General features: G+C 41.0%; 1 protein-coding gene across 1 annotated transcript in view; it reads left to right on the top strand.

Moving 5' to 3' along the window:
• Window positions 1–19,154, top strand: part of DNAH5 (dynein axonemal heavy chain 5) — a 1,563,391-nt gene that overhangs the window by 1,432,344 nt on the left and 111,893 nt on the right. The window contains 2 exon segments of the mRNA XM_053715797.1: window positions 17,647–17,890; window positions 18,239–18,353. Coding sequence (XP_053571772.1) covers window positions 17,647–17,890; window positions 18,239–18,353 — 359 coding nt within the window.

The following is a 19,154-nucleotide window of genomic DNA, read 5'->3' as shown; positions in this document are numbered from 1 at the left end:
TTATCATTGTTATTATGATCCCATGTAGGATTAACATCCAGTTCTACTAGAGGAGGCAAAACACGACACACAACAGAGCTTTAATTTTTCCCACTTTATCATGATTCCTTAGTCATACATATGGATGTATGACTAAGGAATCATGATAAAGTGGAAAAAATGAAAGATCTGTTGTGTGTCGTGTTTTGCCTCCTCCAGTAGAACTGGATGTTAATCCTACATATGGGATCATAATAACAATGATAATATGAATAATAATATGTAATAGTAGTTTTACATACTGCACAAGTAAATGTGTACAACAATACCACAATAATGAGAAATGATACATTGTTTTCTAGCAACTACAAGAACTATTTAGCATACTGGTTCATGTTATCTTTAAAAAAAAATAATTAATAAAAGCCTTAAAGTGACAGTCAACACCAGCATTTTTTCCTACGATATGGTGAGTCCACGGCTTGAGCAATTACTGTTGGGAATATCACTCCTGGCCAGCAGGAGGAGGCAAAGAGCACCACAGTTAAACTGCTAAGTATCACTCCCTTACCCACAACCCCCAGTCATTCTCTTTGCCTTCGGTGCATGGAGGAGGTGAAGTCTAGGTGTCTGAAGAAAAATTTTGATTTAATCTACAAACAAATTTTGGGGTATAGCCGTATTCCACGTCATTCCTTGCAGTCGGGTAGTGGTGGCTTTAAAGCAGTTAGGAACTTGTAAAGAGGTACTTACTGTGTTTTCCTAACAATTGCTGCCCTAGTTTAGAAAGCCAGAGTTGGCTACTCTGTTCTTTCTTTTTCAAAGGTCCCTATGAAAAACTGTGTCTTCTCATACCTTTGTAACTGTCTACATGCCGGACAGCGGAGCAGCTAAGTGCTTTTTCTTCCAGTTGGGGAGACCATGGACTTAACAAATTAAAAGACACTGCTTTTTTATTGGGACATAGATAATCCTGTTTTATGGGTTACACTGGGGTATGAAGCAGGCACGGTAGCATGTGTGAGACTAACATTTAAACTCTTTTAAAAAAAAAGGTAAAATGTTTTTATTAGGTTTTATTTACTGACACATATTTACTTGATAAAACAATTCAAGTTTAAACTGAAAGTAAGGCTGAATTTTCCAATTCAGGAGCTTTTTCATTTCTCCTTTGCTTTAAAATAAAACGATGCAACATTTTAAACTGTCCAGTTTCAAAAAATGGTTATTTATGGTACTCAATGTACCAGGAAGCTATTTTTAGTGCCTCTCTGTGTCACAACAGTAATTTCAGCTTGGCAGCTGTGGTCACATGACCGACTTTACTTCATAACGTTTCTGTGTAAAAAGTTGTTTGCTCCATTTCTGGGTGAGCCAGTCTTAATTGGTAGCAGTAAGGCACCTCAGTAATTGAGGTGTGGGGTTGCCTGAGGGGTATTTTAGAAGTTTATTTGATGTTTATTAAATGTTTTTCCTTTAAGTTTTCTCACATCATTTTAGCTGGGGATCGATCCTAATTTGGGATAAAATTTAAAGTGTATTTTTTCCTTAACTTATTTTAATTGAATATTAAAATCTTTGAAACTTATCTGTACAATTTTATTTACTGTTTCACAACATGTCTGATATGGAGCAAGAGTCTGCTCTCATGAATTCATGCTTATTATTTTTAGATGCACAAATTGTGGCTCCTATGCAATTGTTTTTGTTTTTCATGTGTCAAGAAAACCTTGCAAAATAAAGGTAACATTTTTGAGCCTAATGTCTCTCAGGCACTCTGGCTGAAGTCCTGGTCTGTGGACATGACTTTGAAGTCAAGAATTCTTTCCCTTCCATTTAATTCTAATACTAAAACAAATTAGATAGAGGGCGCCACATGGTGCAGATCACATGAGGTAAATATAACACAGCGATATAATAATAAGAATCCTACTCACAAATTGTGGCGCACATAAAGTGCAGAAAAAACAGTCCGGAACCACACGTCGTCCGGTCGACCACAATGGATGGGATTGCCCAAGTGGAGGTCCTCGTCTCACCAGGGAGAGTCCAGGGAAATCCAAGAAGGAGGAATGGGTATGGAACTGTGCACCAAAGTTCCAGCCAAATGCTCAGGAGTGACCAAGATAGGTTCCCCAGGCCCAAGCCCAAGGATAAAAAGAGATGGTCGGCAGCAGATGAAGATTAAAATATGCAAAGTTTAATTGCAAAATTAAAAGCAACAGTATTAAAAACAACAGCAACGCGTTTCTGAGTGATACACACTGTTTCATCAGGTTAGCCATCTGGCATCTGGCATCTGCTGCCGACCATCTCTTTTTATCCTTGGGCTTGGGCCTGGGGAACCTATCTTGGTCACTCCTGAGCATTTGGCTGGAACTTTGGTGCACAGTTCCATACCCATTCCTCCTTCTTGGATTTCCCTGGACTCTCCCTGGTGAGACGAGGACCTCCACTTGGGCAATCCCATCCATTGTGGTCGACCGGACGACGTGTGGTTCCGGACTGTTTTTTCTGCACTTTATGTGCGCCACAATTTGTGAGTAGGATTCTTATTATTATATCGCTGTGTTATATTTACCTCATGTGATCTGCACCATGTGGCGCCCTCTATCTAATTTGTTTTAGATTATCCATCTGTGTTCCTGGCATAACACTCAGGAGGAGCGGCCTACCTTCATCTGGACTTTTGGCCCACTGTACACACCGTTTGGGCATTATTTTGGGACTCTGCCTGGTTAGATAAGTTCACCATATAAAAAGGACTAACATAAATCACACTTACCTCCAGATTGTTGTATTCATCTAATATCGTTGTTATTTATACCTTACATTATTATTATTATCTCTCTATCATTTTTATTATCTCTCTGACATTATCTTCTTGATATTATTTAGGTTAAGTGTTCTATTTACTAGAACCTATATTGTTCCACTTCTGTCCTAAGCGCCTCTTAACAGTGCTCTGGTAATTTTGGGTTTCCAGTGGCACTATTTGTTGTAATTCTAATACTATTTGGTCCAGGTCTGGACTCAATTATCTCCACGGTTACTGGAGGCAAAGGTGCCTTTTTACTGCAGGATAAGAAGAACAAACCTAAAGGGCAAGTTCCTAATTTTCGTTCATTTCGTTCGGATAAATCCCAATGTCAGCAGCCCTCCGCAAAGCCAGAGCAATCCAAGGGGACTTGGAAGTCGGCTCAATCCTGGAATAAGTCCAAGCAAAACAAGAAGCCTGCTGAGACAAAGTCGGCATGAAGGGGCCGCCCCCCCATCCGGCTATGGATCTAGTAGGAGGCAGACTATCTCTCTTTTTGGATGCTTGGTTTGGGGATGTGCAAGACCCATGGGTCCTGGAGGTCATCGCTCAGGGATACAGGATAGGTTTCAAGGCTCATCCACCCAGGGGCAGATTCCTCTTGTCAAACCTGTCTTTAAGGCCAGAAACACAAGAAGCCTTTCTGGGGTGCGTGAGGGATCTCTCCTCCCTGGGAGTCATTGTACCAGTACCTCTTGCAGAGAGAGGTCTGGGATACTGCTCAAACCTTTTTGTGGTCCCAAAGAAGGAGGTACCTTTCTGCCCGATTCAGGACCTCAAGTGCTTAAACAAATTCCTAGCTGTTCCCTCGTTCAAGATGAAGACCATAAGGTCCATCCTTCCCTTAGTTCAGGAAGGACAGTTCATGACCACGATAGATCTGAAGGATGCTTACCTTCATGTTCCAATACACAAGGAACACTTCAAGTTCCTAAGGTTCTGGGGGCTCTTTTGGCAGTGATCTGTTATCATGGAATTGCTGTGGCACCCTACATGGACGAAATTGGTTCAGGCGCCATTGTTTCAGCAAGCAAAATCTCACACAGAGATATTGTTGTCTTTTCTTCGTTCCCACGGATGGAATGTGAATCTGGAAAAAAGCTCCCTTTCCCCTGCTACAAGAGTAGTGTTCTTACGGACCATAATAGATTATCTATTAGATGAAGATTTTTCTGACAGAGGTAAGGAAAAACAAAATAATTTCCTCTTTTATTATTATTACTGGTTATTTGTAGAGCGCGAACAGATTCTGCAGCGCTAACAGATTCCTCTTTCTTCTCTCTTCAGGCTACTGCTCATCCTTCAGTGACTCAATTTAAATCAGTAAATTCTCTCAATGACTCAATTTTAATTGGTCTGATGGTGGCTTCCATGGACATCATTCCTTTTGCTCAATTCCATTTGAGAGCTCTCCAGTTGTGCATGCTCAGACAATGGAATGGTGACCATGTGGATCTATCTTAGAGAATAGAGTTAGATCAGTCATCAAGGAAATCTCTCCCATGATTGATTGTGACCACAGACGCCAGCCTGCTGGGCTGGGGAGCAGTCTGGAACTTGTTAAAAGCTCAGGGATTTTGAACTCGGGAGGAGTCTGCTCTTCCCATCAACTGCTTGGAGTTGAGGGTGATTTACAATGCTCTGTTGGCTTGGCCTCAGTTGTCCTTAGCCCAGTTTACCAGGTTCCAGTCAGACAACATAACCTTACATCAATCACCAGGAAGGAACTCAGAGTTCCTTAGCCATGAAGGAGGTTACTCAGATTCTTCAGTGGGCAGAGACCACAATTGCTGTCTATCTGCCATCCACATTCCAGACAACTGGGAAGCGGATTTTCTGAGCAGACAGACTTTTCATCCCGTCAGAATGCCAAGCTTCCAAGGTACGATTGAAGGTCAAGAGATCCACAGGCCATTCTTATAGATGCTCTGGCGGTTCCTTGGGTTTTCATGTTGGCATACCTGTTTCCTCCATTTGCTCTCCTTCCACAAGTCATTGCTCATATCAAACAGGAAAGGGCGTCAGTGATTCTAATAACTCCTGCGTGGCCTCATAGGATCTGGTTTACAGACCTAGTGGAGATGTCATCTCTCCCACCTTGGAGACTACCTCTGAATTACATGAATATGATGTCACGATTATAATAGGCATTATTGCATAGCCTTTCATAACAATGGCATATGTTGCATTGATTATTAATTAGCATATTGCATATATAGAAGATGTTAATGACTCAGAATATCAGATAGATTAACACTCAATTTACAGTGTCTGAGTTAAAGCTGAGAAAACTAAAGAGTAATATTAGGACAATTAGCTATTATATAGAAGACAGTATATCTTCCTGTCAGAATTGTCAAAGCCTAGGTTTTATAGGGATGCAATGTAGTGATAATAAAATATGGGAGGGTAAGGTTGTTAAGATCAAACAGGTGCTGCTCAAGAATAAGGAACTGGAGTTTAAACATAGAAATAATGTCATGGAGTCACCCTAATTAACATTTCTTGCAGAAAAAGGGGATTGCTGCAATAATAGTAATACCAACTGCAGTGCATTAACATTGCTTATGTAATAAATTGGTAATATCAGCTAAATATTATACCCGAAGGTTATAGAGGCCTTGTATATATGTAACCAGAGGTCTAAGAATCTGGGTGAGCACAATGTCTGAGAGCAAAACATTTTCTTCTTAATATGAGGAGAGTCCACGGCATCATTCCTTACTGTTGAGAATACTGAACATGGCCAACAGGAGGAGGCAAAGACACCCCAGCCAAAGGCTCAAATACTCCCCCTACTTCCCTCATATCCCAGTTATTCTTTGCCTTTCATCACAGGAGGTTGGCAGAGAAGTGTCAGAAGATACGGAGTAGTTTCTTATGAGGGGTATCTGTCCTTTGAAATGGGACTGGAGTTTTAAGTAGTCTTGTCAGCCTCTCAGTGAGAGCATGGGCGAATGTTAGAGTCTGGAGATGCAGGGAGAATCTTTCTGCGAACCCATCCAGACTCGTATTTACAGCTCCTAAGCAATCAGTGTTGACTAGTTTCACTGCCTGCTTCCATCACTCAAGTCCATGTCAGGAGTGATGCTACAAAACTGCCAAACTTTAGAGGCTGTGTTTCTGTTCCATGGCATAGATTCCGGTAAGATTTTTTCATTTTTTATACACATATGATAACGCAAGAAGACAGGGTCGCAGTGTGGCTCCTTTTATCTGTATGGAATCAAGGGTTAATATCTGCTGTGGGGGATTATTGAACAGGGGGGATTAATCACATAATTTATTTTATGATTATGCTGCAACATGTGTGAGATGAGGCTCAGGCAGATGTTGGAACGTACAGGTTTTACTTTTGTTTTTGTAAGCTGTGCAGGCTGAAAGGGCTTGGCACACTTTTTCCTATAGCAGGGTGTGGTGACCGGGTGTGGTCACACTGTTTCCTCTTTCCTGACCGTGCGGTTTATTGAAGAAGAAGCGGTTTCTCTGTTTTGGCTTGGGTCATAGAAGGTGTTGAGTGCCCCAGCCATTGAGGGTTAAAAGGTGCCGTTTTATATTATTACTCAATAGTCTGTTTTATAAGCGCAAGCTATGGAGGATTCTGATGCGTTAGAGGGTACTCCCTCTTTACCTAAGTCAAATACCTGTCTATGTTTTGAGGAGGCCGTGGTATACCCGCCTGCTCAATTATGTTCCACATGCCTTGATAATGTAATCATGTTATAGAAAGTTAAAATCTTTAGTACCACTGAGCCTCCTCTGAGGAGTCTCCGTCCCACGAGGTGCACACCCTACAATCATCTCCTAATACATATTCAGCTTCCCGTAGCACTCCTAATCCTCCATCTGGAAGGGCCCCTTTACCGCCAGACCTTACTGAGCAGTTACAAACGTCAGTGCCTGCTGCCTTATAGCTTTACCTCTCCCTGATAAGCGCAAGCGAAAGGTCAAATATTGCTATCCTTCCCAGGGGTCATCTACTAGCTTATTGGATTTATCTGATACAAGTTTATCCGCAGATGAAGATGTCTCTGATACTTCAGAGGATGCTCTTTCTGGGTCAGACTCTGCTGCCTCTAAGCCTCCAGCTGTAGAGGAACCAGACTTAAGATTTAGGACTGAACATTTACTCTTTCTACTAAAGGAAGTTTTGGCTACTTTAGAGGTCCCAGAGCCTAAATTGCCTTAGGAACCAATTAGATAGGGACTACGAGGACAGGGATGTACTTTCCCAGTTCCTGTAAAGATGACAAACATTATTAAGAATGAATGGGAAAGAATTGGTTCATTTTCCCCTTCTTCCTTTAAAAAATTATTCCTGGTTCCGGACTCGCAATTGGAGTTGTGGGGTTCCATCCCCAAGGTGGATGGCGCTATCTCCACACTTGCTAAGTGTACTAATACCCCGCTTGACGATGGTTCATCTGTTAAAGAGCCCATGGAAAAGAAGATAGAAACTCTATTAAGAAATATGTTTTAACATACGGGTTATTTGTTTCAACCGGCAGTGGCTGTTGCTGCAGTTGCTGGAGCAGCTACCTACTGGTGCCACTCCTTATCTGAATTGTTTGAGGTGGAGGGTCCCCTCAACGTCATCCAGGAAAGAATTAAGGCCTTAAGGGTGGCTAATTCTTTTATTTGTGATGCAAATATGCAGATTTTTGCCTGAATGCTAAGGCTTCAGGTCTTTCTGTTCAAGCCCGCAGGGCACTCTGGCTGAAGTCCTGGTCTGTGGACATGACTTTGAAGTCAAGAATTTTTTCCCTTCCATTTAATTCTAATACTATTTGGTCCAGGCCTGGACTCAATTATCTCCACGGTTACTGGAGGCAAAGGTGCCTTTTTACTGCAGGATAAGAAGAACAAACCTAAAGGGCAAGTTCCTATTTTTTGTTCATTTCGTTCGGATAAATCACAATGTCAGCAGCCCTCCGCAAAGCCAGAGCAATCCAAGGGGACTTGGAAGCCGGCTCAATCCTGGAATAAGTCCAAGCAAAACAAGAAGCCTGCTTAGACAAAGTCGGCATGAAGGGGCCGCCCCCCGATCCGGCTATGGATCTAGTAGGAGGCAGACTATCTCTCTTTTTGGATGCTTGGTTTGGGGATGTGCAAGACCCGTGGGTCCTGGAGGTCATCGCTCAGGGATACAGGATAGGTTTCAAGGCTCATCCACCCAGGGGCAGATTCCTCTTGTCAAACCTGTCTTTAAGGCCAGAAACACAAGAAGCCTTTCTGGGGTGCGTGAGGGATCTCTCCTCCCTGGGAGTCATTGTACCAGTACCTCTTGCAGAGAGAGGTCTGGGATACTACTCAAACCTTTTTGTGGTCCCAAAGAAGGAGGTACCTTTCCGCCCGATTCTGGACCTCAAGTGCTTAAACAAATTCCTAGCTGTCCCCTCGTTCAAGATGAAGACCATAAGGTCCATCCTTCCCTTAGTTCAGGAAGGACAGTTCATGACCACGATAGATCTGAAGGATGCTTACCTTCATGTTCAAATACACAAGGAACACTTCAAGTTCCTAAGGTTTACGTTTCTGGACCAGCATTTCCAGTTTATTGCACTTCAGTTTGGTCTAGCTACTACTCCAAGAGTTTTTATGAAGGTTTTGGGGGCTCAGCTTGCAGTGGCCAGAACCAGAGGTATAGCAGTAGCGCCATACTTGGACGATATTCTGGTTCAGGCACCATCCTGTCGTTTGGCAGAAGACCATTCAAAAGCTCTTCTATTTCTTCTTCGATCGCATGGATGGAAGATAAACTTAGAAAAGAGTTCTCTTGTTCACTTTACCAGGGTAGAATTCCAGGGTATTATAATAGACTCCATATCCATAAGGATATTCCTTACAGACCAGAGAAGTCACAAGCTAACTTCCGCTTGTCTTGCCCTCCAGACCTCCTTAAGGCCCTCAATGTTTTGGTGTATGGTCTCATGGTGTCCAGCATGGACATCGTTCCTTTTGCCAGATACTCAGACCGCTTCAGCTGTGCATGCTAAGACAGTGGAATGGCGATCATTCTGATCTGTCTCAACAGATTTCTCTGGACAACCGGTCAAGAGAATCGCTCTCTTGGTTGTTCAGTCCAGATCACCTGTCCCAAGGGACATCCTTCTTGAGACCATCCTGGGAGATTGTGACTACGGACACAAGTCTATCAGGATGGGGAGTTGTTTGGGGTGCCAGCAAGGCACAGGGCCTGTAGACTCGAGAGAAATCTCTCCTCCCAATCAACATTTTGGAACTTCAAGCAATCTTCAATGTTCTGAAGGCTTAGCCTCTTCTGGGTTCGTCCCAGTTTTTCAGATTCCAATCAGACAACATAACCTCGGTGGCTTACATCAACCATCAGGAGGGAACGAGGAGCTCCCTAGAAATGAGGGAAATATCTCAGACTCTGGAATGGGCAGAGGCCCACAACTGCTCAGCGGTCAGCGATCTACATTCTGGATGTGGACAACTGGGTAGCGGATTTCCTCAGCAGACAATACTTTCATCCAGGTGAATGGTCTCTCCATCCCGAGGTGTTTGCAGAGATTTGTGACAGATGGGGGATGCCAGAAATAGATCTCATGGCATCCCGGCTAAATTCCAAGCTACCTTGATATGGGCCATGGTCCAGGGATACTCAGGCGGAGCTAATAGATGCATTAGCAGTGTTCAACCTAATTTACATTTTTCCACAGTTACCACTTCTCCCTCATGTAGTGGCCCGCATCAAGCAGGAGCAAGCATCATTAATACTGATTGCTCCATCGTGGCCGCAAAGGATGTGGTTCGCATCCCCATGTCTTCATCTCCTCCATGGAGTTTACCTTGTTGCAGAGATCTGCTGGAACAGGGTCCCTTTGTTCATCAAAATCTAGATTCTCTGAGGTTGACTATGTGGGGATTGAACGCTTAGTCTTAGCCAAGAGAGTTTTCTCTTAGAGGGTTATTGACACTCTCATTCAGGCTCGTAAGCCTGTTACTCGTCGCATCTACCATAAGGTTTGTAGAGCTTGCTTGTTCTGGTGTGAAGAACATGGTTTCGCCTGGCATAAGATCAAGGCTGCCAGGATTCTTTCCTTTCTCCAGGAGGGTCTGGAGAAGGGCCTTTCTGCCAGTTCCCTGAGGGGACAGATTTTGGCCCTTTCTGTTTTGCTGCACAAGAGACTCGCTGAGCTCCCTGACATTCAATCCTTTTTTAAGGCTCTGATCAGGATCAGGCCTGTGTTTAGATCTAACGCTCCTCCTTGGAGTTTGAATCTTGTTCTTAAGTTTTTGAAATGGGCTCCGTGTGAGCCTATGCATTCGTTTGACATAAAATTGTTGTCCTGAAAGGTTCTTTCTCTATTGGCTATTGCGTTGGCATGCAGAGTTTCTGAAATGGTGGCCTTGCAATGTGAGCCTCCTTATCTGGTGTTTCACAAGGATAAGGCTGTCCTACGTACCCACTTGGGTTTTCTTTCTAAGGTGGTGTCTGATCATAACATCAATCAGGAAATTGTGGTTCCTTCCTTGTGTCCTAATCCTCCTTCTGTGAAGGATCGTTTACTTCATAATCTGGATGTTGTTTGAGCTTTAAAGTTTTATCTTCAAGCTACTTAGGAATTTAGACAAACATCGTCCTTGTTTGTTATCTACTCTGGGAAGCGTAAGGGTCTGAAGGCTTCTTTGACTTCCTTATCTTTTTGGTTGAGGAGTGTTATACGCTTAGCGTATGAGTCAGCCGGACTTAGACCTCCTCAGAGGTTTACGGCTCATTCCACTAGAGCGGTGGCTTCCTCTTGGGCCTTTAAGAATGAGGCCTCTATGGATCAGATTTGTAAGGCGGCTACCTGGTCCTCCTTACATACTTTTTCAAAATTCTACAAATTTGATGTTCTTCGGCTGAAGCAGCTTTTGGGAGAAAGGTTTTACAGGCTGTGGTGCCCTCTGATTAGGGTCCGCCTTTTCTTTACCCCTCCCGTTATCATTCAGTGTCCTCTAGAGCTTGGTATAGTTTTCCCAAAAGTAAGGAATTATGCCGTGGACTCTCCTCATATTAAGAAGGAAAACATAAATTATGCTTGTCTGATAATTTAATTTCCTTCTGTATGAGGAGAGTCCACAGCGTCCACACGTATACTCTGATGGGCGGACCAAAATTTGTTTTTCTCTTCTGGCACCATTTGTACCCTGATATTTCTCCTACTGTTCCTTGTTACCTTGGCAGAATGACTGGGATATAAGGGAAGTAGGGGGAGTATTTTAGCCTTTGGTTGGGGTGTCTTTGCCTCCTCCTGGTGGCCAGGTTCAGTATTCCCAACAGTAAGGAATGATACTGTGGACTCTCCTCATACAGAAGGAAATGAAATTATCAGGTAAGCATAATTTATGTTTTTATGCAACTATGGGCAGAGAAAGGATCCTCAGATTATAAATATAATTAAGTTTTGCCTCACTGGCCGCATGCGTCGCCACCCTAGATCTTATAGGGAGAACATATGGTCCTTTTCTGATATATTATTAGAATTACATATAATTGTATACATTGCTATGCATCAACATAGAAAATAAACATTAGAAACATAGAACAGTAAACGTAGAAAATAATGTTATATAATTCTGCACATAGTGCAGAATTATATAACATTATATTAGTGCTAGCTTTATAGAAGCTAATATTGCCTGTGAACTTTTATAAAAAAAATAGTATTTTCCAGACCCGCTCTCTGTGCTCTACTGAGCAGGTTTGTTTTTTACACTGAGCGCATCTGGCCAGCTGTCTAGTCACAGCCCGGCCCGACTGTGCCATTGCACTCAGTGTCTGACAGCGGGAGAGAGCTGCACTGAGTGTAATGGCACGGTCGGGCTGGGCTGTGACTAGACAGCTGGCCAGATGCGCTCAGTGTAAAAAACAGACCCGCTCAGTAGAGCACAGAGAGCGGGTCTGGAAAACACTATTTTTTAATAAAAGTTCACAGGCAATATTAACTTCTATAAAGCTAGCACTAATATAATGTTATATAATTCTGCACTATGTGCAGAATTATATAACATTATTTTCTATGTTTACTGGCCCTTTAATGTCACACATATGATTGTCCTAGCAAAAAAAGGCAAGTTGAAAGAGAAGTACTATGCGTAATGTGAATTCTTAGAGATATTAATAATGCAGGTTAACACACACATAATGAGATGATCATAAAACTCTGAGCGGCCATTACACTGGGTGACGCAGACATACAAACAACAATAGTCCTCATATAAAGTTCCCACCTGTACAGTAGCATAAGGGTATGGTGATAAGATAGTGTGAAATACTTTTATTTCGGGAACTTCTTTATAGAACATATAAACAGCTTATGTTAAACCGGTAAACAACTATTAGAACTAACTGCATGCTGTCAAAGGTTCCTTATGAAAATGACTGCTAGGTTGTCAGCCTATTCCTATCCTCTGAGAAACCTTGTCCTTTGCAAAGTGAACAGTCTGCATGGAAAGGACAGTTGTACCCGCCAGTAGTGATGTCACCAGGGGTTTCAGTCGTGAGGATGATCGATCCGGAAAGTCAAGTCTCTGTACCCCGCTTTGCTGTAGTAGCTCGTAAATAGAGCAACACCAAAGTGAAGAACCCTGTTCCCAAGCGCCGGGAGGTGAGATAGCTGAATACTTAGTAACCACTGGAACAGCAGGAAGCAATGATGTGTGTATCACAGCACCTACGGACAGCTCAGGAGCCGCGACAAGGCAAGGAAATTCTTCTGCCGTTATATAAGCTGAGGGCAAAGCTGCCGGAGGTTTCGTCTGCAAGATTCTCCTCCGCTCCTCCATATGAAGTTTCTCCACTTTGGTTTGTAGCTCAAGGGATGTTGCTACATGATATCTGCTTTGGTTAGGTAGGTGTAAGTTTCTCGCATCGCTGTTAGGAGCACTCTCATCTTTGGCTCTGACAGGAAAATGATCAGTGCTACCATACCTGTCTAGGTATTTGGGCAGAAGGTCTCGTAGTGCTTTATGAATAAATATACTAATGTCCTCCATTGTGATAAAGGGTAGAGGGTACTTGCAGTGACAGACAAGAGAGCACTGTGCACTCGACGGTTCCAGGGTTGTAGCCGTCCGAGGGGGGTTTAAGTTAGGCCTTCTCTTCCTCTAACAACTGCCTCGATTTAGAGCCGCGAACGCTGGAGATTGGTAGAAAATAGTTAGCCATTTCGGATGCACGTAGTTAGATTGAGCAATTGCACTCATAGTAAGCTGTTGATGCCTTCATAAGCAAAAGTTATTCAGTAGATTAGCTTGAAACACTGTGCCAGCTCTCAGCATTGCGACCTGTCATGGCCGTTGCCCAGAAGTTCCCTCTTGTTCACTTGATTTTGAATAAGGGCCTAAGTTTTTATATAGTCAATTTCTTTTATAGGGGTCAAGAAATTGATGGGCAAAAACAATTTTGCTATTGTATAAATAAGTGTGTCATAATTCTGGAAAGGTGGTAACCCTAATTATGATACCAGTCACACCAAGTGGGTATTTACACAGCATATTGTGTGTGTATCACTTTTTCAGTGGAATGATGCTGACCTTTTACAAGCAACAAACAGAAACTGTTCCCTGCACAATGTATGCAAACCATACTCTTACAGGGATACTGTATAGAACAAATCTCTTACACGCAATGCCCCTTCACCTAGGGTAGCTATGAAACCAGACCCGAACTGTAAACGTTCTCAAAAAACTTTGTAAACCAGTTACTCAATGGGAACAGTTCACAAATGATACCAGCAACCACTCAGCAAATTGTGTACATATCAATCATGGTGTGGGTGTTCCCATTATAGTGTGTATATAGCAGTCACACGCAGTAGGTGTTCCCAGCCTAGCGTGTCTATCTATACCAGTCACACACAGTGGGTGGTTCCTTATACAATGCCAACCTCTTGTCCAGCCCATATGCGTGTCGTGCTCAAGTTACAGTCCAATGCCTGCACTGGGCCAGCAAAACAAGCAGTAGGGGAAGGAGCCCTTCTCATCCGACATCAGCAGCACACTAAGGGAATGCTTCCACTTTACATAAACATGGCGGCCCTCAGAGGCACACACTGGTTGCTGTATCACAGTAAGTCCAGAGCTTTTCTATTTACCATATTATAGAGTGTTAACTGAGCTTTGACCCTGCTCTGTGCCTGCATTATATACCCACCGGGCAGGCGGGCAGCATTCGCTCTGAGCCTGTGACTGGCATAGCGGGTCACTCAAGACCTTGTACAGGCAACGCGTGTGGTTTCCTGATGCTAATATAGCTACATGTCACACATATTTTATGTTGTTTACTAACATTACCAGCTGATTACATTAACCAGTAGTTTACTCTCTATATGCATTTGCTTGATATATCCACTATAGTCTCAGTGAAGCATGGATTAAAAGTGCTTCTGTTGCGAGTGTATTTGAGTAAAAATGCTGATGTCACTCTGAGTGGGAATTGCACTGCCAGTGTAACATTATTTTATTTCTCTTGTAAGGGATGTCCCCTCACTCTGTACTTATTTTGACTCTCATACATGCTTTGTAAATAATGCGTGCCCCCTCGTGAAAGAAAAAATGTCCACCCATTTAATTCGTTCTGGAGCCAAGTCTGATACACACTAGCACATCTCACCATCTCCCGTTCTGCAAATTACCTCCTTAATATTTGAACTTTTAACTTTTTTAGCAACATTTTCATATTATCTTGGCTTCACAGAGCTTTTAATTTTAGCCATTGCAACTGTGCATAAACTGAAAGTAAAATGTTCCTTTCATATTCAGTTATTCTATCCTGCCTCAAATTAAAAAAATAAATAAATAAATAAAATAAAAAATAAGAGAGAAAACTAAAAAAGTAATGGAACCGATAAATGATCAGTGAGAGATACAGTAAATAAAAGAGACAAAGAAGAGTAAGGATAAAAAAAAAATGGTGACATATAACAATCTTAGGAAAGAACAAAATATAATATAATAAAATACAAGTAGATAAAAGAAAAAAATATTAATAATAGGAGATAATAAATATCAAACAGTAAAGCAAAATATGTTATAAACTTCCTTCACTAGGGTATTTGCCATTCGGTGTTATTTGTACACTTAGGAAGGAACAAAATATCATATAATAAAAGAAGATAAATAAAAATAAAGTAATTCAATGTAAAAGTAGGAAGTAAAGAAAATAATAAAATATATTGAAAACAATTGTAAAAAAAAAAAACATTTACAGCTTTTAAGGGTAAGATTTTACACAAACTGGTCTGCTTATGGTCTCCTGGACACACAGGTTGGCCACTTTGATCTTCAACCATTCAAAATGTGTTTTCACTAATTATTTTATCCTTAGCAACAATTTCTTACTTTTAGTTAAAATTATGGGTCAATGCCAATCTTTGTAATCCTGTTTATCTGTGTTCTTTTGGCTCCTGATCCATGGTTTTCAAGTTCTGTGTGATCACAACACCATTTCTGTATTGGGCAAAGTTGAGATTTTATCTAAGCAGATAGCGAGAAAATCACCCATATGATGCATACACAGTAATGGTTTCAGTGCAATCACAATCCTCCTGACCACTGCTCTTGCACTTTATTTCAGCGACAAAATGGACACATCAAATTCAACACACAAAGGATGTTGATAAAGTGCAAAACTGGACTTTTCAACATGTGTATTTGTGTATTTCATATACTGTATATATATATTCAGCACTATTTTATTGTCCCTCAGTAGTGAGCCGGACAGGCATTTACATATGTATTTAATAGACAGATATGTGATATCTCGTACAGCTAACGAGATCTGCAGAAATGGAAAAAAAAATCATGACCACAACATCGAGATAATGGGCTCTATTTATCAAGCTCCATATGAAGCTTGCTGGCCCCTGTTTCTGGCGAGTCTTCAGACTCGCCAGATACAGCAGTTATGAAGCAGCGGTCACAAAGACCGCTGCTCTATAACCTGTCTGCCTGCTCTGAGCAGGCGGACACATATCGCCGGAAATCAACCCGATCGAGTACGATCAGGTTGATTGACACCCCCCTGCTGGCGGCCTATTGGCCGCGAGTCTGCAGGGGGCGGCATTGCACCAGCAGCTCTTGTGAGCTGCTGGTGCAATGCTGAATACGGCGAGCGTATTGCTCGCCGTATTCAGCGAGGTCTGGCGGACCTGATCCGCACTGTCGGATCAGGTCCGCCACACCTTGATAACTTGGGGCCATGGTGTTTAGCAGTCATACTGTTAACATCTTTTTTTATTTCATACTCTGTGTTTCTCTCAGCCATCATCCTCATGATCTGGAGTTAAGTATTTGTGATTCAGACATGTTTGGTCAAAACCACAATCTTCTTACAGTTATAGAAATTTGTAAAAAAAAAAAAAAAAACCTATTCAGTGAGAGTGAAGTTTTAAAATTTGGTATGTACAGTGAGTTCGGTATGTAAGTTTCATGATTTACAATTTGAGAACTGTTAAAATCCTGTTTTAAAAGATAAGTTGCAGTCATTTTCTATTTAGACAAAATAATGTCCCGCACAGTTCTTTTTCATGTATTGCTATCTTCTTAGATGAAAAACAATGCTTCCTTAATGAATTTAAAAACATTTTTTTTACATGTTTCAAGAAATTAAATGTTTGAAAAAAGTAATTGATCACATATACTCAGTATACCCATCATACCCATATACACAATACATTCAGATTGTTTAACACTTGTCATAAAGACCACTTTATCCAGTTGCTAAACAGAGACATGGGGGCATATTTATCAAGCTCACAGAGCTTGATGCCCCGTGTTTCCTGAAGGATTGCCGGAAAAAGAAGTTAGGAAGCAGCGGTCTAAAGAACGCTGTTCCATAACCTGTCCGCTTGCTCGGAGGCGGCGGACAGAAATCGACAGAAATCAACTTGATCAAATACGATCGGGTTGATTGACACCCGCTGCTAGAGGCTGATTGGCTGCGAATCTGCAGGGGGCCGCATTGCACCAGCAGTTCACAAGAACTGCTGGTGCAATGATAAATGCAGAGAGCGTATGCTGTCTGCATTTATCGATGTGCAGCGGACATGTTCCGCAATATCGGATCATGTCCGCTTCCACATTAATAAATAGGCCCCATGGACTCCATTAGCACCATTAATCAATTTGGTATTTGAGTGATCGGCATTCATTTACAGCAGTCCCGAGAAAAGATAATAAAATCTTGTGTGTTAACAATCTTGGCTGTGTTTGACTCAAAAAGATGGTAATAAAAAATTAATAAAGTCTATTCCTGTTTTTTCCAACATCGGGAAAAACTGTCGTAAGTTTGGAATCAACCCCTCAGTTAATGTGATATTTTTAGTTTGTTCTTTTTTATTATACTTTTAAAGGCTGTCATTAGCAGTAAAAAGAAAGATAGGCAAAATAGCAGTCTCTGCTCTTGTAATTAAAAGGGCCACTAAACCCAAAATCTTTCTTTCATGATTCAGATAGAGAATACAAATTTAAACAACATTACAATTTACTTCTATTATTTATCTTGCTTAATTTTTTAGATATCCATAGTTGAAGAAAAAGCAATGCACATGGGTGAGCCAATCCCACGAGGCTTCTATGTGCAGCAACCAATCAACAGCAACTGAGCATATCTAGATATGCTTTTCAGCAAGAAATATCAAGAGAATAAAACAAATTAGATAATAGAAGTAAATTAGAAAGGTGTTTAAAATTGCATTCTCTTTCTAAATCATGAAAGAAGAAATGTGGGTTTCATGTCCCTTTAAATCAGTAAATGTTTTGCTTTCAAAAAGTTTAACTTATAAACTCAATAAAATGTCTATGAACAATACTATTTAGTAAACTCTTCACATTATTAGGAGCTTGAGAAGGAAAGAACAGATCTCATGGAAGATGTGACTGCAAACAAGAGAAAGGTGAAAGAGCTGGAGGACAACCTATTATATCGACTGACCAGTACCCAAGGTTCCCTGGTAGAAGATGAGAGTCTTATTCTAGTGCTTAATAATACAAAAAAGACATCTGAAGAAGTCACACAGAAACTGCAAATATCAGTTGAGACAGAAATACAAATCAACTCTGCTCGAGAAGAGTACAGGCCAGGTAAATATAAAGTTGAAAAAATCATGGGAAGGAACATTCTGAGTATATCCCCATGGATGAATATACACAACAGTTATATTGAAGTTAAAATTACTGCCTAGGAATTTTATAACATTTTTATACTTTGCTTCAATATAGATTTAGTAATAAATCTTCAAATATAATATTTTACTTTGTTTTTGTTTCCATCCATTTGTCCTTTTAATATAAAAAAAATCTTAACTTTACAGTAGTTAAAAGTTAAAGATTGAAACTGAAATTGTTCTAAAACCTTTGGTTTTGAAATAGCAGTATGCTGTCTTGTCTATATATATATGGTGCATGTATAACTTTTCTTTCCTTTTGTAGTTGCAAGCAGAGGAAGCACATTATATTTTCTTATAACTGAAATGAGCATGGTTAATGTAATGTATCAGACATCGCTTCGTCAGTTTTTGGGGCTTTTTGACCTTTCGCTTACCAGGTACTGCATTTTATTAATTTACCTATAAATGGAGTATTTTGTATTATTGTAGAAACATTGAAAATCAAGGAAATATGTCCATATAATCTTTTATTAGGTTAAACGTATTAAAGGTTTATTGTTTAAATTTATCCTGCAGTGATGGGACCCCAGAGCTTGATAAATGGGGGCCTATATGTTTAAAAGGTCTTTTCTAATCCCTATAAAATAGGAAACTTGTGGGCACCTATCTCTATGTCCAACCTCTATTGTAATATTTACTATTTATCACCTACAAAGCAGGTGGCTACTCAGTTTGTTTATGAGTGATAACTGCCCATATTAGTGGATGTTTTCTCTTATTTTTCAGCATGATAGAAAATGGACAGTTTGTAGAAATATATGCCAACTATCTATATAGGATATTCAAACAAACTGGAGAAATTGTGTAGCTCATTAAGAAAGATTAGAATACTGGAGTAAGATACAGTAGAAATAAAGAAACAATTGGAAAGACAGAGACACACACAGACAATAACACAAACATGCACGCCACTAACACATACACTCAGACTCACACTAACACAGAAACTTTAGTAGTACTTCACAGTAAACTTAGTAGTACTTCACTAGTAAACTACTTCAAATCACCACTACCAGTCAATCACAGTGCCGTACCTCAATCACACTGCCGCCGTTGCTTGGCCCTGCCCTGTGTCACAGACCAGTTGTAACTCTGACACACAAGTTACCTTGTTGGATCAAAAAGAGTTGTAATTTTTAACACAGAATAAGAAACTTGTGTTGCATTTCTGTACTTAG

The sequence above is a fragment of the Bombina bombina genome, chromosome 5 (assembly GCF_027579735.1).
Source record: "Bombina bombina isolate aBomBom1 chromosome 5, aBomBom1.pri, whole genome shotgun sequence".
Taxonomy (NCBI): domain Eukaryota; kingdom Metazoa; phylum Chordata; class Amphibia; order Anura; family Bombinatoridae; genus Bombina; species Bombina bombina.
Note: the sequence above shows the minus strand (reverse complement) of the source record. Positions and strands in the feature narration are given on the sequence as shown.